The 27,857-nt window shown below is 41.2% G+C and overlaps 1 protein-coding gene across 3 annotated transcripts in view; it reads left to right on the top strand.

Annotated features, from left to right (window-relative positions):
• The window catches only part of Heatr5a (HEAT repeat containing 5A), a 170,199-nt gene that overhangs the window by 78,036 nt on the left and 64,306 nt on the right, over positions 1-27,857 (top strand). For all 3 annotated transcript variants that reach the window (XM_045154098.1, XM_045154097.1, XM_045154099.1), the window contains 7 exons: positions 1,438-1,547; positions 4,851-5,011; positions 5,104-5,279; positions 16,980-17,085; positions 17,802-17,992; positions 19,900-20,059; positions 26,395-26,584. In XM_045154098.1, the coding sequence (XP_045010033.1) occupies positions 1,438-1,547; positions 4,851-5,011; positions 5,104-5,279; positions 16,980-17,085; positions 17,802-17,992; positions 19,900-20,059; positions 26,395-26,584 (1,094 nt within the window). The remainder of the gene's footprint in view (positions 1-1,437; positions 1,548-4,850; positions 5,012-5,103; positions 5,280-16,979; positions 17,086-17,801; positions 17,993-19,899; positions 20,060-26,394; positions 26,585-27,857) is intronic.

Here is a 27,857-nt window from a genome sequence, read left to right as displayed (position 1 = left end):
ACTACTCTTCCAATATATTTTGGCTCTTTGTGCATTTTTTAATAGTTTTATTTCCTTGCAAGAAGAGAGAGAGAATGGGCATGCCAGGGCTCTTGCCATTACAAACAAACTCCACATGCGTGCCCACTTTCTGCATCTAGCTTTACATGTGTACTGGGGAACTAAACCCAGGCCATCAGGTTTTCTAAGCAAGCACCTTTAACTGCTGAGCTCTCTCTCCAGCCCTGTCTTTGTACATATTTTTTATCTTCTGTTGCAAAACATTGTGATCTGTTATGCTACCACCAAATAAGAATGAATCACCTTTGTCCAAAAAAAAAAAAAAAAAAAAAACTCTGCATGGTGGTGCACACATCTAATTCCAGCACTTGGGAGGCAGAGGTAGAAGGATTGCTGTGAGTTTGAGGCCACCCTGAGACCACATAGTGAATTCCAGGTAAGCCTGAGCTAGAGTGAGACACTCAAAAAACAAAACAACAAAAGGCAGGCATGGTGGCACATGCCTTTAATCCCAGCACTCAGAAGGCAGAGATGGGAGGATCACCATGAGTTCGAGGCCACCCTGAGACTACATAGTAAATTCCAAGTCAGCCTGGACTAGCATGAGACCCTACCTTGAAACTCCCCCCCCCAAAAAAAAATGGATCACTAAAAATCATAAAACAAATTCTGTTTTAATATAATACAAGCTGAGCCATACATCCTGGATGTTTTATTCACTTCCTGTCTCCTCTGTTCTTTCATTTACTTACATCTCTTCTTCATCTTCTGTTCGCTTTTACTGCTGGTGTTAAGGCATCACTTTACCAATGCTCATTCACTTAACAAACAATCACTGTGGACCAGTCATTTTTCCAAGGTGCCCTGTTACCTACTGGAGCATGGCTTTCATCTCTTTGACAGTGAAACCTAGAGCCCCCTAGATGAAGTTGTAACAAATGCTTGAGTTTCCTCTGGCCATTTGTATCTCCTATTGATATGTTTCCTTGGCTAGTTTTCTACCTAAATAGACTTTTGAGCAAATACCTAATATAAATTTTGGGGGTTACTTTTACAGTAAGAGTTTTGGCTTTCAGATGTATTAGTTGTGACCTTAGAAATAAAAACTGACTAAGTAGTTTCATTTTATGAGGTATAATTGAAATATTGGCAGAATATGACTTCCACATGTGATGACTGTAATCCTCTCTATTTCTGGTGGTGCTGAGGATCAAGCCCAGGCCTTCTGCATACTGGGGAGGTACTCCCCACTGAGGCATATCCCCAGCCCTGTTATCCGATTTAGCCATATGATCACACCTTGTCTTAAAAACCTTTATTAGCTACTACTATTCATCAGCATGTCTAGATAACTTATGTCTTATTTGAACTTGTTCCATCTTTGTACATTTTCATTTAATTGACACACTTAAGATATATTTTTTCTTTTGTTTTAAGGCTTTCTTCAATACTGAAAATATATGGAAGTCCTTTAAAAACACCATCAGTAGTTTATAGACAAAGGCTTTATGAACTACTGATTTCACTACCTCCTGAGGCCTATAAAGGTATGTGCCTTAGTCCAAAATGCTTAGTTGTTTGTGACTAGTTTGGTGTCCAGAAATCAATAATTTCTCATTAAATAATGAATGAAATAATTGTATGATGCTTATTTAATGCCTTGTTTCAAATGTGCTTAGAGAGCCCAGTCTTAATCCACAGGTTCACTATTTTATACTCTATAAAGTATAGATTTTTAGAAACCTACTTCTTGCCCAAGTTTGGTGGTGCAAATATTTAACTTTAGCACTCTGGAGGCTGAGTCAGGAGGATTGTGAATCCCAGGCCAGCCTCAGCTACACAGTACAACCCTGTCTCACGTGACTGGAGACCTAGGATGCAGCCTAGCTTAGTTATCTGTCTGATCATGTGTTCTCAAATAAAAAGAAAACTGGGGCTGGAGAGATTGCTTAGCGGTTCAGGCATTTGCCTGCGAAATCTTAGGACCTAGATTTCTCCAGGACCCACATAAGCCAGATGCACAAGGTAGTGCATACAGTGGCTAAAGGCCCTGGTGCGTCCATTCTCTCTGTCTTGTCTCTCTCTCTCTCATCAATAAAGTAAAACAAAACTGACTTAAGAAAAACAGTGGTGGTGCACACCTTTAATCCCAGCACTCAGGAGGCAGAGGTAGGAGGATCACTGTGAGTTCGAGGTCACCCTGAGACTACACAGTGAATTCCAGGTCAGCCTGAGCTAGAGTGAGACCCTACCTTGAAAAATAAACAAACAAACAAAAACAAGTCATTACAACCATAGCAATAGAAGTAAACTTTTTATATTTTTTTCTTTAGGATTTTTCAATATGAAAAAAATAATGGTTGGAGAGATGGCTCAGAATTTAAGACACTTACCTGCAAAGCCTAGCAATCCGGGTTATGTTCCCAAGTACCCATGAAAAGCCAGATGCACAAAGTGATGAGTGCATCTAGAATTCATTTGCACTAAGTGGCACATGCATCTCCTGCAAGAGCCCCTGGTGTGTCCTTTTGATGTATTTGAAGTGTTCCACAATGAATGTATATTTTCAGGCTTTGCTATTTTTAAAAAGCCAATCTCTTCCTGCCTTTCTGCCTCCCTGTTTTCCTTTCTTTTAGGATAGGGTTGTGGTATGGTATCCATTCTGACTTCCAACTCCTGGCCTGATACAATCCTCCGCTCAGCCTCCAGAGTAGTCAAAACTATGGGTGTACATTACCTTGCTAGACTTGTGGAGGATTGAAACTAGGGTGTTTAAATCATGTGTACATCTTTGTGGGTGGGTGGGTAGGTGTTTGTGTGTGTATGTGTAAAATTCAGAGATTGACACCAGGTTTCTTCCATGATTGGTCTCTGTTCACTGAGGCAGGATCCCCACTTGAAGCCATACCTTGCTGATTTAGCTAGTCTAGCTACCCAGCATCCCCGGGATCCCATCGCCCAAGCATTGGGATTACAATGGGGCTGTCACACCCTCTCAGCATTTTATGTAGGTGCAGGGAATCTAAACTCCAGTACTCAAGCTTGTAAGACAAACACTTTATCTACTGAGCCATCTCACCAGCCCTTTGTTTTGTTAACAAGAAAAAACACAATTTATTGCATGTTTAAGGCATGAGAGTATTAGACTCCTCTGCTTATGTACTCATGTAGTTTTATTTGAAATGATAGTAGCGTTACTCAGCATATAAGGCACATGCTTTGAAATGTCAATTCACTATCCATTCTTTTTTTGAGATATTATTTTTGTTTTTTAAATCTTTTATGGACCATTTTCATACATATACTTAATGTACATTGATCATAATAATCCCTTCCTGTTACTTTCTTTTATCCTCTATCCCATATCCACTCAACCACTTCTGAGATACTATTTTTTACTGGACATGTATAAGATATATTTTTATATTATTACAAACATTTTACAAATAAAAAATTGTTTGTGGGGCTGGAGAGATGACTGAGTGGTTAAGGCATTTGCCTGCAAAGCCAGAGAGAGGATCCTGGTTCAATTCCCTGGTACCCATGTAAGCCAGATGCACGAGGGGGCGCATGCATCTGGAATTCGTGTACAGTGGCTGGAGGTTCTAGCATGCCCATTCTCATTTGTTCTCTCTCTCTGCTTCTTTCTCCCTCTCAAATAAATAAGAAAAAAATTATTTTAAAAATTGTTTTCATTAAAAAAGAAAACTTCCTGGATTTGTCATGGTACAGTGGAAACAAAGGACATATAATCTATAAACATGAAGGTATTAGGACAGAATACTGATGGATTCACTTTTTTTTGCAGTACTGGGGATCAAACTGAAGGTCTTGTGCATGCTAGACAAGTGCTCTACCACTGAGCCATTCTTCCAACATAAACATTTTATAATTACTCACCCACTGTATTGACTTCTAAAGGATAAAATAAGCATACAAGAAGAGGATGATCTGCAAAATATGACATATTTCCAAAAATATTCAACTTCATATACAGTCTGTCTTTCGTGGGATTTGGTCAGTGGATATCAGTAATAGAGTTACGTACATAAAACATTTGAAAATGTAGAACACACTCTTTAATTAAGTTTTTAATCAGCTTTGTTGTATGAGGAGTAGCTACCCAGACCACCCATGTGGTGATTTGAAATACACTGTGCATACATTATCTTATGACAAATCACATATATAAGGGAATGAGTCCTATTTCTAGGACAGTCTTAAAATAGGCTTAATACAGAAATATTTCATCCTTATTTTTTAGACTTCATGTTCTGTGACATCTCAACTATTAGCAGTATGCAAGTACCTAACTAACCCGTCATATAATGTGCTAACACAGTTGCCATTACCCTACTTGATTCTAGTCACATGGAATACCATCTAAGAGAATGGACCAAGCAGAATTTCTGAAATGCCCAAATTGAAGACTTGTTATGAAAACTATACAATCCCATCATAATGAGCCCAGTGTCTCTCTCAGAGATTACTTTCATAAATATTGGAAGCCTAACATTTTAGAAGTATTTCAGTGAAATATTTAGTAATATTGTCAGCCTAAGCTTGCAAAGTGGTTTAGTTAATGTGGAAATCTGAGAGCCTCAAGTTGCTTCTGGATGCTTTCATCGATCACATTCAGTGCTGCCTGATTGATTTATTTTTGAGACCGAGTCAGTGGAGACATTTATTTGTAGGGCAGTTTTCAAAGATGAGAGATCTGGTCTTTGGCTCTGAAATATTAAAGTTGGCCAATGTGGATTAAAGCTCAGCCGGGCTTTTCTTTAATTCCATACTCTAATCAGTAGCTGCTAGTACTAAACTGCTCATTTTCCTCTCTTTGTGATCCACAGGGAACTTCTGTGCTGTCCTCAAAGAGTTGGCTGCTGACTTGACTGCTGTGGATACACAGGTGGCATCTACATGCTTACTTCCGGCCCTTTGTCACCAAGATGATCTCTTGATACTAAGTCCTCTGCTGCAGGAAACAGACCATAGATTTATTGAGGAGCAGGTACAGGCATTGTAAAGTAACTCCTTGGTAGCTCTAGTCCTCAGAAGTAATTTTTTGAAGCCTTGTGTGTTTTGTTTTTATTTCCTTTTTAGCTCCTGCTTGGTAATGGTATGGCTTGTGGAAGTCTAGAATATGACCCTCACTCTATTTATGAGAAGAATGTAGAGGGGGATTCCGTACCTAAGCCCCTCCCACCAGCACTGTCCATTATTAGCTCTGCAGCCAAGCTCTTTGGAGTTGTCTGTGCTCATGTAGGAGAAGCTCAGAGGTAAATCTGAAGTATATTGCATATTTGGTTCTGTGAGTGCTGATGGATAAGAGGAAATGTCACCAGATGATGTCTCATAAATGAGAAGATGATAGTAGAGTGTTTATTCATGTAGCCAATATTGAATAAGAAATTACACCACAAATAAATAAATAGAAATTACACCAGGCTTGGTGGGACACACTTTAATCCCAGCACTTGGGAGGCAGAGGTAGGAGGATTGCTGTGAGTTTGAGGCCACCCTGAGACCACATAGTGAATTCTGGGTCAGCCTGATCTAGAGCGAGACCCTACCTCAAAATACAAGAAAGAGAGGGCTGGAGAGATGGCTTAGTGGTTAGGCGCTTGCCTGTGAAGCCTAAGGACCCCGGTTCGAGGCTTGGTTCCCCAGGTCCCACGTTAGCCAGATGCACAAGGGGGCGCATGCGTCTGGAGTTCGTTTGCAGAGGCTGGAAGCCCTGGAGCGCCCATTCTCTCTCTATCTGTCTTTCTCTCTGTGTCTGTCGCTCTCAAATAAATAAATAAAAATTGAACAAAAAATATTTAAAAAAATAGTTTAAAAAAAAAACAAGAAAGAGAGAAAAGAAAAGAAAAGAAAAGAAAAGAAAAACAGGGAGGGATGGAGGAAGGAAAGGGGAAAGGACTAAAAGCATGCCAAGATAGGAGGATAGGAGGACTGCTTGGCGTTCAAGGCCAGCCTGGAGCTATAGGATTAGTTCCTGGTCAGCCTGAGCTAAGTAAGACCCTCCCTCAAAAAAAAGTACCAAAAAAATCATTATTTTTCTTTGTAAAAATTGCTCATAAATCAACATTATTTTTGTCAAAATTGATTTCATCTGTAGCTTCAGTTACATAACAAGCTTATTGTGGGTAAAGTGTTATTTACAACAGTATCTAGTGGTTTGAGGCATTTAATGTTGTTTCTTCTCCCCTGCCTCTTCTTTCGAGACAGTCTCACTGTATAGCTTAGGCTGGCCTCAAATTCACAATCCTCTTTCCTCAGCCTCCTTAGTGCTGGAATTATAGTCATATGTTGTCACACCTGGCCTGCCTTTATCTTTTTATTTTATTTTTTTGTCTATTTTTGAGGTAGGGTCTCACTCTAATCCAGGCTGACCTGGAACTCACTCTGCAGTTTCAGGCTGGCCTTGAACTCCCAGCATTACCTCTGCTTCCCAGGTGCTGAGTATATTGGAATGAGCCAACATGCCCACCAGCTCTAATTTGTTTGTTGTTTGTTTTTTGAAATAGGGTCTCACTCTAGCTCAGGCTGACATGGAATTCACTATGTAGTCTCAGGCTGCCCTCACAGCGATTCTCCTACCTCTGCCTCCTAAGTGCTGGGATTAAAGGCGTCCGCCAACACACCCAGCCCAGCTCTAATTTTTTTTTTAGCATAGGTTAGGTTTCCTTGCACTTTTTCAGGAAGTGTTAGGGAGCCATTACGTACTCCAGATGCATGCACCACCTTATGCATATGGCTTACATAGATCTTGGGGAATCAAACCTGGGTCCTTTGGCTTTACAGGTAAGTGCCTTAACTGCTAAGCCATCTCTCCAGCCCAGTTTCCCTTTTTCAGTTACACTGACTGACCAGCAAAGCCCCACAATCCTCCAGTCTTGGTGTTCGGATTACAAGTATGAATGGCCATACCTGTGCCCTATCTCCGGTTCCTAGGAGATAGTTTTTGTTATTTGAGAAACTAAATGGGAAGTACATCTATCCCATGGACTATTCTGATTAGTTTATAAATTCTTGGACTCCTCCATCATTCACTCATGTCTTCCCTCCCTTCTCTTTCTCTTTGTTCCCTCCTGACCCTCCGTGCTTGAACAGGAATACATTTGAGTTGTATGATAGCTGTAGTGCTGCAACTTTTAGTTGTCTCCTAGTGAACAGCAATTAGATAGAGAATTTATCTTGGTGGTTCAGTGAGCACATAAAAACTGGTTTAATCTTGTTATGCAGATATTTGTGAAGCTGTCTTGAGATAGTTTTATTTTTAGTGGATAGAAAAGTTAATCAAGTTTTTAATGCTGATTTTCATTAGCTTCAATTTCAAAGATAATGTTTTCCCCAAGTTTGTTTGCTGCCTTTGGGTCCCTGTGTTTATTAAAACTGAAAATTAGTCTTAAGATAAAAGAAAAATTATAGTAGTCTGGAATACTCAAAGAAGACCCCTCAAACATTGACTGAAGGAGGATCACTGTGAGTTTGAGGTCAGCCTGGGTTAAAATGGGACCCTGCCTCAAAAAAAAAAAAAAAAAAACCTTAAAATTTTCAGAAAGGATGAGATTTCTTTCTTTTTATTTACTTAATTTTTTTATGTTTTTGGTTTTTCGAAGTAGGGTCTCACTGTAGTCCAGGCTGACCTGGAATTCACAATGTAGTCTCAGGGCAGCTTTGAACTCATGGCAATCCTCCTACCTCTGCCTCCCAAGTGCTGGGATTAAAGGTGTGTGCCACCACGCCCAGCTAAGGATGAGATTAGAATTTGCTATTTTGTAGCACGTACAATAAATGTGAACTGATACAGCAATAACTGCTATAGATGAAATAGAAATGGCCTTTTGGGCAAATGATATAAATTAAGCATGCTCATAAATAGCTCTGTTATCTTTTGTAGGACTCTGGTAAAAAGAAAAAGTACATGCTTTTCACAACCTTTCTTGTTGAAACTTAGTGACTTTAATACTGTCTTAGAGAACTTTTTGATTTGGATTCTAACTGAATAAAAATAGACAGTAATTTGAGAATTTCTTTTTAAGGACCCAAAACCAGAAAGTAGGTCATGGTCACTCAGTACCCTCCCATGGGTGTTGTTAAAGAGCCAGAGAGATGCCACATGAATATGAAAGTTACATTTCTAATGTCCTGTAAGCCAGCCCTATCTGGCATGTCAGGCTCGTTTCTTTATACTGTGCTAGTGCTTTTCTAAATAAATTTTGTTTTTGTTTTTTGTGAGGTAAAGTCTCACTCTAGCCCACGCAGAACTGGATTTCACTATGTAGTCTCAGGGTAGCCTTGAACTGACAGCAGTCCTCCTACCTCGGCCTCCCAAGTGCTGGGATTAAAGGTGTGCACTAGCACACCAGGCAAGAACAAGTGTTTTCTTAACTTTTTTTTAATTGACAACTTCCTTAATTAAAAACAATAAAATTCCTTCTCCTCCCCACTTTCCCCTTCACAAATCCACTCTCCATCATATCCCCTCTGTCTCTCAATTAGTCTTATTTTGATGTCATCATCTTTTCCTCCTATTATGAAGGACTTGTGGAGTTACTGCTAGATACTATGAGGACATGTATATTAAGGCCAATTTGTGTCTGAAGGATTGCATTTTAAGCAGTTGTACCCTTTCTTTGGCTCTTATATTCTTTCTGCCACCTCTTCTGCAATGGACCCTGAGCCTTGGAAGGTGTGATAGAGATGTTTCAGTGCTGAACACTCCTTCTCATCTTCTCAGCACTATGGTGCCTTTTGAATCATCTCAGAGGTCACCACCATTTGAAAAGAGAAGCTTCTCTAATGAAAAGTGAGAGTAGCATTAATATATGGGTGTTAACATTAAGAAAAGTGTTTACAGGGTAGTTTGGTGAGCATAACATATGCATTTAGCCAGGCCAGAGCAGGCGTTACACTCCTAGGGCTGATGGCCTTCTCCACAATAGGCTTTTGATTAAATTTTCAGTGCCAGGCATGTATTCCCTCCCATAGAGTGGTTGGTTTCCCCAACAAAAGATATGCCTCTACCCATTTGATCATTTGGCCTGACTGGCCAAACTTAAAGCTTGCAGTGTCCACTGTTTTCTGTCCTAATTTTTTTTGTTGTTGTTTTTCAAGGTAAAGTCTTGCTCTAGCCCAGGCAGACCTGGAATTCACTACATAGTCTCAGGGTGGCCTTGAACTCTCGGCAGTCCTCCTACCTCTGCCTCCTGAGTGCTGGTATTAAAGGCGTGCACCACCACACCTGAAACTGTCCTAATTTTTATTACTTCATCCCATCTACTGATTTTTGATTTGTCTTGTTCTTCTTTTTCCAAGGTCTTAAGCATTAAGTTGTTTACTTGCAACCTTTCTAATGTCTTAATATAGGTATATAAAGCTATACAATTCCCTCTTAGGACAGCCTTCAGTGTGTCCCAAAGGTTTTGGTATGTTGTGTTCTCATTATCATTTGATTCTGTGAATTTTTTGGTTTCTTCAATGACCCATTCCTCATTCAGTAGTGTACTGTTGTATTTCCATGACTGTGTATGCTCGATAGTTTTTCTTGTTGATTTGTACTTTAATTCCCTTGTGATCACATAGAGTACAAGGAATTATTTCAGTTTTCTTGTATTTGTTAAAATTTGCTTTGTGGGGCTTGAGAGATGGCTTAGCAGTTAAGGAGCTTGCCTGCAAAGTCAAAGGACCCACGTTCTATTCCTCAGGACCCATGTCAGCCATATGTACAAGGTGGCATCTGAGTCTGGAGTTCATTTGCAGTGATTGGAGGCCCTAGCTCACACGTTCTTTCCCTCTCTGTCTTTCTCTCTCTCTCTATCTCTATATGCCTCTCTCTTTCTCTCTCTCACAATTTTTTCCCAATTTTTATTAACATTTTCCATGATTATAAAAAATGTCCCATGGTGATACCCTCCCCCCCCCCACTTACCCCTTTGAAATTCCATTCTCCATTATATCGCCTCCCCATCTCAATCATTGTACTTACATATACACAATACCAACCTACTAAGTACCCTCCTCCCTTCCTTTCTTTTCCCTTTATATCTCCTTTTTAACTTACTGGCCTCAGATAATTTTTTTTTAATTTTGCTTTGTGTCCTAATATATGGTCAATTTTAGAGAATGTTCTGTGTGCTGCTGAAAAGAATGTGTATTCTACAGCACTTGGATGGAATGTTCTGTAGATATCACTTAGGTCCATTTGTTCTATGACATCATTTAATCCAGATGTCTCTCTCTCTCTTTTTTTTTTTCCCAGGAGGATCTGTCAATTTATGAGAGAGGGGTATTGAAGCCACCCACTATTGTGCTTGGTGTTATCTGTGACCTTAAGTCTAATAGTGTTTGTTTGATGAAATTGGGAGCACCCATGTTAGGTGCATATATGTTTAGAATTGTAATGTCTTTCTCTTGAATTGTTCCTTTAATCAATGTAAAATGACCTTCTTTTAATCTTTGCTCACTAATGTTGGTCTGAAGTCTACCCTATCAGATATTAGGATAGCAACACCTGCTTATTTTCTAGGCCTGTTTTTCTTGAAATACCATTTTCCATCCTTTCACCCTAAGATAGTGTCTATCTTTTATAGAAAGGTAAGTTTCTCAGAGACAACAAATAGAAGGATCCTGCCTTTTAATCCATTCTGCAAACCTGTGTCTTTTGGTTGGGACATTGAGGCCATTGATACTGAGTTATTATTGAAAGGTGTGCATTTATTCTTGCCAATCTTCTTGTTTTGTAGTTCTTCAAGTTTTTCCTTTACTCTCTTATATTGACTATTATTTGAGTGTGGTTTGTTTTTTCCTCTTTTCCTCCTATGTGTGCTTTGCTTTCTCTGCAGAGTAGAGGATCCTTCAGTCACTTTCTATAGGGCCGCTTTAGAGCTCTTCTACTCCTTTAGTCTGTTTTTGTTGTGGATGTCCTCACTTCTCCATCAGTTTGGATGGATAGCTTTGCTGGAGAAAGTAATCTTGGTTGGTGTCTTTCAGAATGTGGAATACATCATTTGAAGCCCTTCTGGCTTTGAAAGCTTATGTTGTGTAATCTGTGATCCTGATGGGCTTGTCTTTCTATGTGACTTGATTTTTCTAACTGCTTTCAGTGTATTTTCTTTGGTTTGCATGTTTATTAGTTTAAGTATAATGTGGTGAGGAGAGGTTCTTTGCAGGTTTTGTCTTTTTTGTTGTTGTTGCTGTCTTCAAGTCTTCTTATACCTGCATTAGCACCTCTTTCCCAATTTGGGGAAGTTTTCTTCTATGATTTTGTTGAAAATACCTACCATGCCTTTGGGATGAAATTCTTCTCCTTTGACTATAACCTGAAATCTTGATCTTGATCTTTTTATAGTGTCCCAAATGTCTGCATAGTTGATCCCTGTGATCCTCTTCCTCAGGATCCACTCAGCTGACCCCTGCTGTCTTCAGGTTTCTTGACTTTGCAGGAGGCTGGTGTGAGTGGAAGATCCCTTCACCTGGCTTCTGTGGCTCAGGCAGAGCCTGGTGGCCACACAAACTGGTGCCACTGTGGGATCCTGTTCTGCCTGTTTCTGTGGCCGCTAGAAGCTCTGGGTCTCCACTGCTCTGCCGAAGTTGATAATTCCTTACACATCTTCACTTTTCAGTAGAAGAGTGTATTTTGCTTGTTTTCCCCCTAGGCTGCTTTGGTGTGGCTACTAAGCCACCATTTTACGCAAAAGGGCCAAGAACAAGTCTTTTTTTTTTTTTTTTTTTTTTTTCCAGGTAGTGTCTTGCTCTGACCCAAGCTGATTTGGTTTGAGTCTCAGGATGGCCTTAAACTCATGGTAATCCTCCTACTTCCACCTCCAAAGTGCTGGGATTAAAGATGTGTGCACCACCTTGCCCAGCTAAGAAAAGGCTTTTTTGGTTTTTGGTTTTTCAAGGTAGGGTCTCACTCTAGCCCACACTAACCTAGAATTCACTATGTAGGTTCAGAGTAGCCTCAAACTCATGGTGATCTTCCTACCTCTGCCTCCTGAGTGCTAGGATTAAAGACATGCGTCACTATGCCTAGCAAGAACAAGTATTTTTAAAAAAATATTTTATTTATTTATTTGAGAGACACAGGGAGAGAAATAGGCAAGGAGAGAGAGACAGAGGGAAAAAGAGAGAGAATGGGCACACCAGGGCCTCCAGCCACTGCAAACAAGCTCCAGATGCATGTGCCCCCTTGTGCAACTGGCTTACATGGGTCCCGGGGAATTGAACCTGGGTCCTTTGGCTTTGCAAGCAAATACCTTAACCACTAAGCCATCCCTCAGCCCCAAGAACAAGTATTTTTAAAAATATTTTTATTTACTTGTGAGAAGGACAGCATGCCTGGCCTTCTTGCCACAGCAAATGAACTCCAGGTACATGGATCACTTGTGAATCTGGCTTTATGTTGAGTACTGGGGAACTGAATCCATGCCAGCAAATGCCTTTAGCTGCTGAACTATCTCCCCAGCACAAGAACAAGTCTTAAAGTATCTGTACTTAGCTAGTGTGGTAGTATAGGCCTGCAATCTCAGCACTTAGACGTAGGCAGGACCATCACAAGTCAAAGTTCAGCCTAGGCTACATAGGGAAACCCTGCCTCAAAGAAAATAATGCCTTTTGCTGTCATTGTGATTAGCATCATGTCAGAACAGTGTAAAAGAAACTTGTTAGTCAATTGCTCAAAGGTTAGAAATGAGTTTTTGTTTTGTTTTTTCTTTTTGGTTTTTTGAGGTAGGGTTTTTCTCTAGTCCATGCTGACCTGGAATTCACTCTGTATAGTCTCACGGTGGCCTGGAACTCATGGTGATTCTCCTACCTCTGCCTCCCGAGTGCTGGGATTAAAGGCGTGCACCACCATACCTGGCTCAGAAATGAGTTTTTTAAATGTATTGTTTATGTAGCTAGAAATCAAATCTCTTTTGAAAAGTTACTTACTTACTTATTTATTTAAGGGAGAAAGAGTGAGTGAGTATGGTTGTGTCAGGGCCTTCTGCCACTGCAAACTTAACTCCAAATGCGTGTACTTCTTTGTGCATCTGGCTTTATGTGGATTCTGGGGAGTCTAACCTGGGACACCAGTCCTTGCAAGAAAGTGCCTTTAACCATCTCTCTAGCCTATGAGATGAAATTATCTTTTAAACTCTTTCTCTATTCTGACCATAGAATTCTAAAAAATAAAAACCACTGCAATGTTAAACATTAAAATACTAAATGTGTTTAAAGAGGTTCTCTTTGTGGTTTTTTTTTTTTCCTTTCTTCTTGTTTTTGAGATAATCTTGCTATTAGCCTGAGCTGTCTGCATACCCTCAGCTATCCTCTTGCTTCAGCATCATAGGTGCCGGGATTATAGGTATGTGTCACATAGTGAATTTCAGGTTAGCCTGGGCTTGAGCAAGACCCTACCCTGGAATAAAGGGAGGGGCTAGAGAGATGGCTTAATGGTTAAGGCACTTACCTGGAAAGGCAAAGGTTCGATTCCCCAGGACCCATGTATGCCAGATGCACAAGGTGAAACATACAACTAGAGTCTGTTTGCAGTGGCTAGAGGCCCTGGCATGCCCATTCTCTTTCTCTCAAGCTCTCTCTCTAATAAATGAAATAAAAAAATTACAAAAAATGGCCTGGAGGGGTGGCTTAGTGGTTAAGGCATTTGCCTGCAAAGAAAAAGGACCCAGGTTCAATTCCCCAGGACCCACATTAACCAGATGCACAAGGGGGTACACATGTCTGGAGTTCATTTGCAGTGGCTGGAGGTCCTGGTGCACCCATTCTCTCTGTCTCTGTCACTCTCCCCCTCTTCCTCTGTCAAATAAATAAGTTAAAATTAAAATTAAAAATTAAAAATTTTTATTTGCAAGCAGAAAGATTTTTTTTTTAATTTATTATTTGAGAGAAAGAGAAGAGATGCAGATAGTAAGAAAATGGGCAAGCCAGGGCCTCCAGCCACTGCAAAAGAACTGCAGATGCATGTGCCACCTTGTGTACCTGGCTTATGTGGGTCCTGGGAAATTGAACCTGGTCCTTTGGCTTTGCAGGCAAGTGCCTTAACCGCTAAGCAATCTCTTCAGCCCTCTTTTTAATTTTTTTAAAGAGTTCTTTTTTTGTTTGTTTGTTTTCTATTCAGCAAATACAGGCAGTTTGGTACCATTATTAGGCTTATCCGTGACCTACCCCCTCCCCACTGGCCCCTCCTTGTGGAGGTATATGGGTTGTGCATTGTGGAGTTAGCCCACAGTTATTGGTACGATAAATGTCTCTGCATGTCATGACCTAACGTGGCTCTGACATTCTTTCCGCCCCCTCTTCCGCAAAATTTCCCTGAGCCATGTTGGGTTCATTTTTGGTCTGCTTCAGTGATGAGGTGTTGGGGGCCTCTGAGGCTCTGGCTCTCTGATTTGCAGGAGTTGATTTTTCTCTGTGTTGGTCTCCTTCCCCCTTGTGCTGGTATCCGGTTCATCAGGAAAACAGCACCCTTGCTTGTTTTGCCAATTTTCCTTAGTTTAGCTGGGGCCCTTTAGAAGTATGATGGGGTGGCTCTATCCTTAGGATCTGCATCTGTTTGAAAAAGAGAAGCAGATTCTCCAACAGAGAGTAAGTTAGCACCAGGACAAATGAGATAACCCTTACCTTTTTTATAGAGAATTTAATAGGTGTAGGCCCTCTTGTAGCCCATGATTGATGGTAGCTTGATATTGGAGAGTGGGCATATGTTTGGATATGCTTCTGACTTGTTTCCCAGCTCCAGCTATGGGTCCTATACCACTGAGAAGATCAGTTAGCCAAATCAAGAGCAGTTGGTTCCCCACCATGGCTGTGTGCCACTATTGCACTTGTGTGGGCATCACAACAGGTTATTTGTTGCTAAATAGGTTAGACAATGAGTTGCTTGGACAGATATTGGTCATTTCCCCCAGTCGCCCATGTAGCACCTTCTGGCACTAGACACGCTGACTCTCTCCTGGCTTCCAGCCATGCCGTTCCATTTTACATGTCAGCTGCATCTGGTGTCTTCAGCAATAGGGTCTTACCACTAACCTTTGGTGGGTCATCAAGTACTCTGACAAAAATCTGTCATTCTTTTAGGAAACCTTGTAGGTTTCTCTGATCAAAAGCTCATCATGGATGGTAGCCCCATGCTGGTACTGGGATTTTTAAAGAGTTCTTTATGGGACAGGAGAGGTTGTTTAGCGGTTAAGGCACTTGCCTGCAAAGCATAAGGACCCAGGTTTCATTTCTAAGAATCCACCTTAGCCAGATGCATATGGTGGTACATGTGTCTGGAGTTAGTTTATAGTGGCTAGAGACCCTGGCATGCCCATTTTCTTTTTCTCTGTCTTTCATATAAATAAATAAAAATAATTTGGAGGGGTGTTTTGAGGTAAGGTCAGTCTCTCTATCCCAGGCCAACGTTGGGATTCTTTCTGTAGTCTCAGGATGACCTCGAACTCATGGTGATCCTCCTACCTCTGCTTCCCAAGTGCTGGGATTAAAGGTGTGCATCACCATGCCTGGCTTAAACAAAAATATTTTTAAAAGAGTTTATAAAAAAAGTAAAACAAAAGTTATTTTATCCATATTTCATAAAAAAAATGTACTAGATGTTAGGGAGAGTAGGGCAAAAAACTAGGTGCAATTTAATTACTGAAGTAATTGAATTTGCCCAGATAAAATTTCTTTTTAATTATTTGTTTATTAGAGAAAGAGAATGAAAATGGGTATGACAGGGTCTCCTGCCACTGCAAACTCCAGATGCATACACTACTTACTGTGTCCATCTGGCTTTACTTGAGTACTGAGAAATGGAACCTGGGCCTGCAGGCTTTTCAAACAAGCATCTTTAACCACTGAGCCATTTCCCTAACCCTCAGGGTAAATCTTTTGTGTGTGTGTGTGTGTGTGTGTGTGTGTGTGTGTGTGTGTGTGTATTTGTATTTCGGAGGTAGTGTCTCACTGTAGCCCAAACTGACCTGGAACTCACTCTACAAATCCTCAGCTGGCCTCAAACTCACAGTGGTCCTCCTACCTCTGCCTTCTAAGTGCTGGGATTAAAGGGGTGTGCCACTACGCCCAGCAGATAAAATCTTTTAAGTGATGCATTTATACTTTTTTCACAAAGTAATGCTTTCTCAAGTCCTGAATGTTCCTTAATCAAAATGTTGTTCTGTTGATTTTAATGTAATTTTCTTTCTTAAAGTATTTCAAGGTATTTAATAATAGCTTCTCATTTTATTAATTCTAATAACATAATGTAACAAAACATTAGCAGTAGGTATACAGCTGTCCCTATTTTTTTTTAATTTTTTTTTACTTTTTTTTTTCATTTTTATTTATTTGAGAGTGACAGAGAGAGAGACCGAGAGAGCAAGGCAGATAGAGAGAATGGGCGCGCCAGGGCCTCCGGCCACTGCAAACAAACTCCAGATGCGTGCGCTCCCTTGTGCATCTGGCTAACGTGGTTCCTGGGGAATCGAGCCTTGAACCGGGGTCCTTAGGCTTCACAGGCAAGTGCTTAACCGCTAAGCCACTTCTCCAGCTCTGTCCCTATTTTTATTTTACAAATCTTACCTACTTTTAAATATCGTTGCCTTTTACAACATGCTCCCCGCAGACACAAAATGTCCTGGATATCCATGACCTCACAGTGCCTGACACTACCTACACAAGACCATCATAATAGGAGGAAAAGATGATGACATCAAAATAAAAGAGACTGATTGAGAGGGGGAGGGGATATGATGGAGAATGGAGTTTCAAAGGGGAAAGTGGGGGGAGGGAGGGTATCACCATGGGATATTGTTTATAATCATGGAAGTTGTTAATAAAAAAATGATTGAAAATTTTAAAAAAATACAGATGGCAGTTTGAATAATATAAATTTATGGAAATTATAGATTTTGTTCTCCCAGGAAATAAATAAATCCTTTACATAATTCCCATGACCAAAACAAAAAATACATTCTTGCCTTTGATTTTAGGCTTCTGGTATTGGAACAACTTTTGAGCAGTATGAAGCACACAAAAGGAGCTCGTCAGCAGACAGTCCAGTTACACATTGTTTCTGCTATTTCTAGTTTCTTGAAGGTAATTCTACTTTTTTCAACTTAAAAGTTTACTTAATTGAAAAATAATAAAATAATTTTTTAAAGGCATAGTGGTACACGCCTTTAGTCATTGCACTCGGAGGCAGAAATAGGTGGATGGCTGTGAGTTTGAGGCCAGCCTGGGACTATAGAGTGAGTTCTAGGTCAGCCTATGCTAGAGTGAGACCCCACCTCAAAAAAAGAAGTAGCAAAAAAATAGTATGTAGGCTATATGATGAGGTTTTTTTTAACAGACATTTATTTTCCTTGTCATGTTGTCTTAATGAAAAAGTTTCTCCTTTTACTTTTTCTCCATGTAAAAATTGTTAGGAATTGATCTTGGCTCAGCGCTATGCAGCCACATACCATACCTGGTATCCTAGACCAGGGATTGATGGGCTGTGGTCTGTGGGCTAGGTCCAGCTTGCTCCTGCATTGACGACATACTGTCTCAGTGCAACATAATAGTTTTCAGCAGGCATTCATCCTGTGGACATTTATATTTAGTGATAATTGGTTGCCATGTTTGGGGTAAGGTTCCAAAATTCTTTATAGAAAAAAATTAAATATTTGTATAATCAGTGTATATTTTTGTGTTCTGATTTTTTTTATTATATGAGTATGCTTAACTAACCAGAATATACATTCCAAAACAGGTAAGAGAATTTGCTACTGCTATAAATTGAATTTTTGTTTGTGTGTGTGTGTGTGCTTTAGTACACAGCTACCTCCAAGGGAAGTATAGGTCCAGAAGAAATAAGACGACTTGTCTTAACATTAGTGCTGGCAGCCCTCGAAAGTCCCAACACCCTTTTGAGATGTGCAGCTGCTGAGGCATGGGCTAGATTAGCCCAAGTGGTGGATGATGCAGTTTTTACTACTGGCTTAGCTCAAGTCAGCTTTGACAAGTAAGTGCACTTCTAAATACTCATGGGCTGTTGTCAAAGGTTGATGTAGTTTGCTGTTTATCGGTTCTAGTTAAGAGCTTAATTCTGAGATTTAAGTAAGAAAAGAAAGATTAACAATATGAGGGCTTGAAAACAAAGGGGCACCTTCTTGTTCTGTTGATCTTAAGCATAAAAGAACTACTTTGACCTTAGTCTTCATATAATGTAAAAGCCATCACTGGTATATGGATGTTATAACTGCCCATCAGTAGAATATCCTGTAGGATGATTTGATCATGTACAGTGTAGATGTAGGTAGTAAAAGGTATGTAAAGAAATGGGGAAGATGTGGGCTGCAGATTGGAAACAAGCATACTTTACCAATGCTGAAGCTTGGAGCAGGGTACTTTATTCTGCCAGCCGGTTTTCTTGAGCTATTCTAAATAGATGGTCAGTAATGCTGTTCTACTAATTTAAGAACGTTAAGGTTTAAAAAACAAGGGGAAGCCAGGCATGGTGATGCACACCTTTAATCCCAGCACTTGGGAGGCAGAGGTAGGAGGATGGCTGTGAGTTCAAAGCCAGCGTGGGACTACAGGATGAGTTCTAGGTCAGCTTGGGCTAGAGTGAAACCCTGCCTCAAAACAAAACAGAACAAAAGGACAGGACTGGAGAAATGGTTTAGCTGTTAAGGCATTTGCCTAAGAAGACAAAGGACCCAGGTTTGATTCCCCAGGATCCACATAAGGCAGATGCACAAGGTGGCACTTGTGTCTGGAGTTCATTTGCAGTGGCTGATGGCTGTGGCATGCCAATTCATATTCATTCATTCCCTCTCTCTCTCTCTCTAGTAAATACAAATAAAATATTAAAAAAGACAGGCCTTCAACACTTAAATATACTTAAAGATCTCTGAATAAAAAATTTAAAAAAAAATTAGGGCTATTGACATGACTCAGTGGTTGAAAGCCCTGATTCAGTTCCCCAGTACACATGTAGGGCCAGATGCACAAAGTGGCACATACATCTGGAGTTCATTTGCAATGGCAAGAGTCCCTGGTGTGCCCGTACTTGTGCTTCTATCTCCCACCACTCCTTGCAAATAAAAAATATATTCTTGGTTGTATTTTTTTTTTAATATTTTTTTGTTCATTATTTATGTATTTATTTGAGAGCGACAGACACAGGGAGAAAGACAGATAGAGGGAGAGAGAGAGAATGGGCGCGCCAGGGCTTCCAGCCTCTGCAAATGAACTCCAGACGCGTGCGCCCCCTTGTGCATCTGGCTAACGTGGGACCTGGGGAACCGAGCCTTGAACCGGGGTCCTTAGGCTTCACAGGCAAGCACTTAACCGCTAAGCCATCTCTCCAGCCCGGTTGTATTTTTTTTATGAGTAAGAGAGAGAGAATTGGTGTGCCAGGGCTTCCAGCCACTGCAGTCGAACTCCAGATGCATGCACCACCTTGTGTGCAGCCTTGCATGCTTGCGTCGCCTTGTGCATCTGGCTTATATGGGACCTGGAGGGTCAAACATGGGTCCTTAAGCTTTGCAGGCAAGCACCTTAACCTCTAAGCCATCTCTCCAGCCCATAAAAATATTTAACAATGGTAATGTAATAATAATCCCTATCTCATAAACTATGTATAGAGTGTGTTTATATACACATTTATGTAGCATATGTATATGTATATGTCACATACTGTATACATATCATATAGTGTATATGTACCTATGTGTATATAGTGTATATATGTTTATATAGTGTACACAGTTTATTTCAGAATGTTTTATCACTTCATAGTAAATATTGAATTTTGTAACTATTCTTACAAAAAGTTTCACCTATACCACAAAGTAACATACATAAGTTTTTGTTGAAGTTTGACTTTTTGATGCTTGTCACTTACTTTTATTTCCATAATTACAGATTGAAGTCAGCAAGAGATGTAGTTACCCGAACGGGCCATTCACTGGCTTTGGGATCCCTACCTCGGTACTTAGGAGGAACAGGTTCTTCTCAACACATGGATTCTTGCATCAGAGTCCTTTGCACCCTATCTCAAGACAGTACCTCCCCTGACGTGCAGGTGGGTCCTTTGCCTGATTCGTTCCTCGACATTTGTGGTTTGTAGCTGATGCTGTCACTGTGCTTTTTCTGACCACTAATGACCACTAATTGTAAAGACCATTTCCCCCTTATCAAATGTCAAAGATGTTATTAACTATGATGGACTTGTTAAGAATTCAGATACATAGGCTGGACAGATGGCTTAGTAGTTAAGCTTGCCAGCAAAGCCAAAGGACTAGGTTCAGTTACCCACTACCCACATGGTATGTGTGATTGGAGTTCACTGGAGTGGCTGGAGACCCTTGTATGCCCATATTCATACTCTCTTCCTCCCCTCTCAAATAAATAAACAAAATTCAGATTTGCATTCTACTCAATACTCCTAGTTTCTGAAGTCAAACTCAGTGTCTTTGAAAACCATATCAGTCTGTCATAGCAGTAGCATCTGGGCTTAATAGACTCTAGACACCATATGACATCCTTCTAAATGTATTAGTACACATAATTCTCATGGTGATCTAAGGGGTGTAGTCCTTTAAAACCCTTCTTTTTGTGTATCTGACTTTACATGGGCACTGGGGAATCAAACCTGGGTTGGTTAGGCTTTGTAGGCAAGCACTTTAAAGGCTGAGCCATCTCTCCAGCCCTTATTTTTTTAAATATGATTTGTTTATTTGGGGGATGGTCAGATAGAATGGGCATGCCAGGGCCTCAAGCCACTGCAGATGAACTCCAGACACGTGTACCACCTTATGCATCTGGCTTACATGGGTCCTGGGGAATCAAACCTCAGTCCTTAGGCTTTAAAGGCAAGTGCCTTAACCACTTAGCCATTTCTCCAACTCTCAGCCCTTAATATTTAGACAGTTTCATGAAGTTGAGGCTGGCCTTGAACTCCTGATCCTTCTGCTTTCTCCTCCCCTGTGTAGGTATCTGATTTCTCCTCCCCAGTGTAGGTATTACAGGTATATACAATCATGCCTGGCTCTTCACCCATTTTTAATGATAGTACTTTTCCAGGCATAGTGTTTTATGCATATAATCTTGGCACTTAGAAAGTGGGTACAAGAAGATCATGTGCTGAGCTAGGCAGTGGTGGCGCACGCCTTTAATCCCAGCACTCAGTTGGCAGAGGTAGGAAGATCACCAACAGTTCGAGGCCACCCTGAGATTAATTCCAGGTCAGCCTGGACTGGAGCGAGACCTTACCTCGAAAAACTAAAAAAGAAAAAGAAAAAAAAAAAAAAAAAAAAAGATCATGTGCTAGAGTCTAGCTTGGGCTACATAGCAAATATGAGGCCAGCTTGACCTTCACAGCAAGACCCTGTCTCAAAAAAGGGAAGGGGGACTGGAGAGATGGCTCAGCCGTTAAGTCACCTGTAGTGCCTAATGACCAGGGTTTAATTCCCCCAGTATCCACGTAAAGCCAGATGTACAAAGTGGTGCATGCATCTGGAGTTTGTTTGCAGTGGCTAGAAGCCCTGATATACCTATCCACCCTCCCCCCCCCCACACACACACACACGTACCTCTTCCCTTGTAAATAAAATAAAATTTAAAAAGATCAAAATAGCTAGGCCTGATGCCTGTTGGCAACACCCAGTTGCTCAGGTGGCTGAGGCAGGAGGCCCATGAATTCAGGGCCAGCCTGAGTAAACTAGTGAGACCCTGTTTCAAAATGCAAAATTTAAAAAGTTAAAATAGTCCAGCAGTAGAATGTTAGCATGTGTGAGGCCCTGGATTAAATCCCAAGTACTGGAAGATTTAAAAAAATAACAAGGGCTAGGGAGATGGTTGAGCAGTTAAACAAAGCCTGATGGTCCAAGTTCAAGTTCCCAGTGCCCACATACAGCCAGATGCACAAAGTGGCACATGCATCTAGATTTCGTTTGTAGAGGCAGGAGCCCCTGGTGTACCCATACTCACTCATTCACTCTCTCTGTCTGTGTCTGTCTCTCACTCTGTCTCTATCTATCTCTCATAAAAATATATAAATAAAGGTTGGAGAGATGACTTATGCTATTTGCCTGCAAAACCTAAAAACTCAGGTTTGATTCCCCAGAACCCATGTAGGCCAGATGCACATGGTGGCACATGCATCTGGAGTTGATTTGCTATGGCTAGAGGCCCTACCACGCCCATTCTTTCTCTGAAATAAATATATTTAAATAAATAAATAAAAATTTAAATAAACCAAAAATGTGCTGTGTGCTTCTGTTAGATTCTTGTCCCTTCTCAAGAGGTTTGTTCTAGGGCTGGAGAGATGGCTTAGCAGTTAAGCACTTGCCTGTGAAGCCTAAAGACCGCAGTTCGAGGCCCAATTCCCCAGGACCCATGTTAGCCAGATGCACAATGGGGGGCACGCATCTGGATTTCCTTTGCAGTGACTGGAGGCCCTCGTGCACCCATCCCCCCCCCCACCTCTTTCTCTGTCTGTTGCTCTCAAATAAATAAATAAATAAATAAATAAATTTTTAAAAAGTCTGTTCTATGGGATGGAGAGATGGCTTAATAGTTATGATGCAGGGCTGGAGAGATGGCTTAGCGGTTAAGCGCTTGCCTGTGAAGCCTAAGGACCCCGGTTCAAGGCTCGGTTCCCCAGGTCCCACGTTAGCCAGATGCACAAGGGGGCGCACGCGTCTGGAGTTCGTTTGCAGAGGCTGGAAGCCCTGGCGCGCCCATTCTCTCTCTCTCCCTCTGTCTTTCTCTCTGTGTCTGTCACTCTCAAATAAATAAATAAATAAATAAAATAGTTATGATGCAATGTCTGGCATGGTGGCGCACCCCTTTAATCCCAGCCTTCGGGAGGCAGAGGTAGGAGGGTCGCCATGAGTTCGAGGCCACCCTGAGACTACATAGTGAATTCTAGGTCAGCCTTGGCTGGAGTGAGACCCTACCGTGAAAAATCAAATTATGCTTGCCTGTTCAATTTCTCAGTACCCACACAGGCCAGATATACAAAGTGGTGCATGCATTTGGAGTTTGTTTGCAGTGGCTGCAGGCTCTGGCGCACTATACCTACCCCCTCCTTTCTCTAGTAAATAAAATATTAAATCTGTCGTACATATTTTTATTTATTTATTTATTTGAGAGCGACAGAGAGAGAAAGAGGCAGATAGATAGATAGAGAGTGGGCATGTCAGGACCTCCAGCCACTGCAAAGGAACTCCAGATGCATGCGCCCCTCATGCATCTGGCTAACATGGGTCCTGGGGAATCGAGCCTCGAACTGGGGTCCTTAGGCCAGACAGGCAAGCGCTTAACCGCTAAGCCATCTCTCTAGCCCTATTGTACATATTTTTAAAAAATATTTTTAACTTCTTTATTGACAACTGGCATAACTACAGACAGTGAGCCATGATAATTTCCTTCCTGGCCCCACTTTCCGCTTCACAAACCCACCCTCCATCATATCTCCTTCCCTTCTCAATTAGTCTCTCTTTTATTTTGATGTCATCTTTTCCTCCTTTTATGAGGGTCTTGTGTAGGTACTGTTAGGCACTGTGAAGTCACGGATATCCAGGCCATTTTGTGTCTGGAAGATTGCATTGTAAGCAATATTGCCCTTCCTTTGGCTCTTACATTTTTTCTGTCACCTCTTCCTCAATGGACCCGGAGCTTTGGAAGGTGTAATAGAGATTTCTCATTGCTGAACACTACTCTGTAACTTCTCAGCACTATGGTGCCTTTTCGGTCATCCCAGTGGTCACCGCCATCTGAAAAACAAAGAAGCTTCTTAACAAAAAGTAAAAGTAGCATTACTATATGGGTATAAGCATTAAGAAAGGTTCTTATAGGGCAGTTTGGTGAGCATAATATATGCATTAGCCAGACAACAGCTGGTGTTGCTCTCCTAGGGCTCATAACCTCCCCTGCCATAGGCTTTTGACTAGGTTTCAGTACCAGCCATGTATTCCCTCCTGTGGAGCGGGTCTCCAGTCCAATTAGAGAGAGAGCAGTTGGTTTTATTATAGCTATTTTTGCACCTGTTGGATCATTTGGCCTGGCTGGCCAAACTTAAGGCTTGTACCTAAAATGTCCACTGTTATCACTGCTGATGACCTCTCTATCCCATAGGACTACATGCAGTATAGCTTTTTCCTAAAAAATATTTCAGGGCTGGAGAGATGGCTTAGCAGTAAAGGTGTGTACCTGCAAAGCTTAAGAACCCAGGTTTAATTCCCCAGGAACCATACAAGCCAGATGCACAAGGTGGCACATGCATCCAGAGTTCATTTTCAGTGGCTGGAGGCCCTGGTTCACCTGTGTTTTCTCTCTCTCTTTCTCTTTCTCTCTCTCTCTGAAGTAAATAAATGATTTTTTTTTATTTTTTTTAAAGTAACTCATGCAGTTAACTTTTCCTAATTTTTTTTAAATTTTTTATTTATTTATTTGAGAGCGACAGACACAGAGAGAAAGACAGATAGAGAGAGAGAGAGAAAATGGGCGTGCCAGGGCTTCCAGCCTCTGCAAATGAACTCCAGACGCGTGCGCTCCCTTGTGCATCTGGCTAACATGGGACCTGGGGAACCGAGCCTCGAACCGGGGTCCTTAGGCTTCACAGGCACGTGCTTAACCGCTAAGCCATCTCTCCAGCCCTAAATAAATGATTTTTAAAAAGAATATTTATTTGAGAGAGAAAGAGAATAGAAGCTGGCCATGGTGGTGTATGCATTTAATCCTAGCACTCTTTCCATGACTTTGACTGTCATCTGGGGTTAGGGGTGTAATACACTCAGTGATGACGTGCATGCTTAGATATACTAAAGCCCTGGGGTGAGTCTGTGGTGCATACAGATGACAGCCGAGTCTGCTTTTAATTAATATTTTTATGTTTGTTCGAACAAGAGAAAGAATATAGGTGTACCAGGACTTCTAGCCACTGCAAACAAACTCCACATGCATGCACCATTTTGTGTATCTGGCTTTACATGGGTACTGGCAAAGTGAACTCAGGTCATTGGGTTTTGCAGGCAAGTGCCTTAACTGAGCCTAGGCCAGAGTGAGGCCCTACCTTGAATGCCCCCCAAAAAAAACCAGGCTGGGGAAATGGCTTATCAATTAAGGCATTTTCCTGGGAAGCCTAAGGACCTCCATTCAATTCCCCAGGACCCATGTAAGCCAGATGCACAAGGGGTGCATGTATCTGGAGTTCGTTTGCAGTGGCTGGGGCCCCCAGTGTGCCCATTCTCTTTTTCTCTCTGCCTTTTACTCTCTCTCTCTCAAATAAATAAAGAAATTAAAATTAAAAAAAATTTTTTTTGATGAACCAAGTTTTTGTTATTACTTACAGAGCACAGATGTGGGGTTACCTACAGAAGCCTAGATGACTCAAAGGCCTACATCATCACAAGCCCACCCACCACAGAAGCTGCATCTTTGGGGAATTCTACACAGCCTGCAGGCAGCTGGGCTTGTCAGAGAGTCTCTCCCCAGCAATTGTTAACTGCTTCTGTAACCTTGAGGAAGGGCTTGTCACCTCCTAAGTTTCCATTTTTTCAGAGTTGTTTACCTCCTGAGTCTCATGATTGCCAGGAGGGAATGTATTTGGAGAAAATTGCTTCATAACATGATGTCATTAAATCGTTTTAAAAATTTGCATTTTCATTATTTGTATAAGCAATAAAGAGTTTACAAGCCAGGCATGGTGTATACACCTTCAATCCCAGCACTTGGGAGGTAGAGGTAGGCAGATCGCTGTGAGTCCAAGGCCAGCCTGGGACTACAGAATGAGTGCTGGGTTAGCCTGAACCAGAGTGAGACCCTACCTCAAAAAAAATTTTTTACCAACAAACTAGATGCTATTCAAGCTGTTAGCTCAATTGCCAGCCATTGTCCTGGGGTTCTTTCTTTTTGTTGTTCTTGTTTGTGTTTTCAAGGCAGGTTCTCACTCTGGCCCAGGCTGACCTGGAATCCACTCTATAGTCTCAGGCTGGCCTCAAACTCATGGTGCTCTAACCACCTTTGCCTTCTAAGTGCTGGGATCAAAGGCATGCAGCACCACACCTGACTGTCTTGGGATTCTTAGTGTTGAACTATATCTAATACATCATTTGAAATTTTATGATTTCTTTGAGTTAGTTTTATATTAGATATTTATTTTTAACTTTTGTTGACAGCTCCATATATATACACAATGTACTGTGGTCATAATCCCTTCCCATCACCTTCATAGATACCTAACTACTGGGCTTTTTTTTCTTAAATTCTTAGGGTTCACTGTTTCTCAGCAGTGCAGATGATCTTTGCTTTTCTATTACTTTTTTGCTTGTATCAACAAAGGACAATTCGTCGTCTTTTTATGTTTCATAATGCTATTGTAATATTTCTTATTGTTTCTCTCTGACTTTACAGACCTGGGCACTCCATTCTCTGTCACTGATCATTGATTCTGCTGGTGCACTCTATCACGTGCATGTGGAACCTACCCTTTCACTCATCATCAGGTTGTTGTTAAACGTGCCTCCTACTCACGCGGAAGTTCACCAGAGTCTTGGTCGCTGCTTGAATGCCCTTATTACCACATTAGGCCCAGAGCTACAAGGTATATATAGAGGCTGCTTTTTTAGTGTTTTACATTAAAAATATAAGAATAAATTCATGGTTGCTTAATAGTAGTCATGTTTTGTTAAATGAAGACTTAAATACCATTCAGAGTGATTTCTTTTATCTTGAAAAGATAAGAGTACTATATCTAGAAAGATAGGTCAGTCATGGGGCTGGGGAGATGGCTCAGTTGTTAAAGTACCTGTTTGCAAAGCCTGCCAGCCTGAGTTCAGTTCCCCAGCAACCCACAGAAAAGCTGGACAGAAAGTGGCTCATGCATCTGTGATCCCAGCACACCTAAACAATAGAAGGCAGTGCCAGGAAAATCCAACACTGGCTGGGTGTAGCGGCGCACACCTTTAATCCCAGCACTTGGGAGGCAGAGGTAGGATCGCCATGAGTTCAAGACTACCCTGAAACTACATAGTGAATTCCAGATCAGCCTGAGCTAGTGTGAGATCTTACCTCAAAAAACAACAAAACAAAAAATCCAACACTGGTGGGCCAGACTCATGTGTAGTAGTAGAAAAAGACCCCTTAAAGAGAGGTAGGTGAAGCATGGTGTCTCACACCTATAATCCTAGTACTTGGCAGGGTGAAGCACTCAGATCTCCATGAGCACAAGGCCATCCTGGGCTACAGTGTGAGAACCCCTGTCTCAAAAAAAGAGCTGGGCATGATGGCACATGCCTTTAATCCCAGCACTCAGGAGGCAGAGGTAGAAGGATCACTGAAAGTTCAAGGCTACCCTGAGACTACATAGTGAATTCCAGGTCAGCCTGGGCTAGAGTGTTACCCTACCTTAAAAAAAAATAGATAGGATATATCCCCAAGATGCTTCCCTGAATAATTAAGATAAGAGACATGAAATGAAATAAGTTAGTATGAAGAACTCTGTTCTCCCAGAACAAATCAGCTCAGATACTCAGATCTGTTTATAGTACATGACAAATGATTTTAATATATAAAGTAACTTATGCGATACTATCAGGGCTAAGTTTACTGGCAATTTCTAATCCTACTTTTCATGAATATTTTGTGAAAACCTATAAATATTCTTTGATTCTTAACATGTTAAGAATAAGCTAATCTGGGTTAGAGAGATTACTCAGTGGTTAAGGCACTTGCCTGCAAAGCCTAAGGACCCAAGTTGGATTCTCCAGTACCCACATAATACCAGATGTACAAGGTGGCACATGCATCTGTAGTTTGTTTGCAGTGGCTGGAGGCCTTGGTACATCCATTCTCTCTCTTTCTAGCTGCCTTTATTT

Source organism: Jaculus jaculus, chromosome 7 (genome assembly GCF_020740685.1).
Source record: "Jaculus jaculus isolate mJacJac1 chromosome 7, mJacJac1.mat.Y.cur, whole genome shotgun sequence".
Lineage (NCBI taxonomy): Eukaryota > Metazoa > Chordata > Mammalia > Rodentia > Dipodidae > Jaculus > Jaculus jaculus.
Note: the sequence above shows the minus strand (reverse complement) of the source record. Positions and strands in the feature narration are given on the sequence as shown.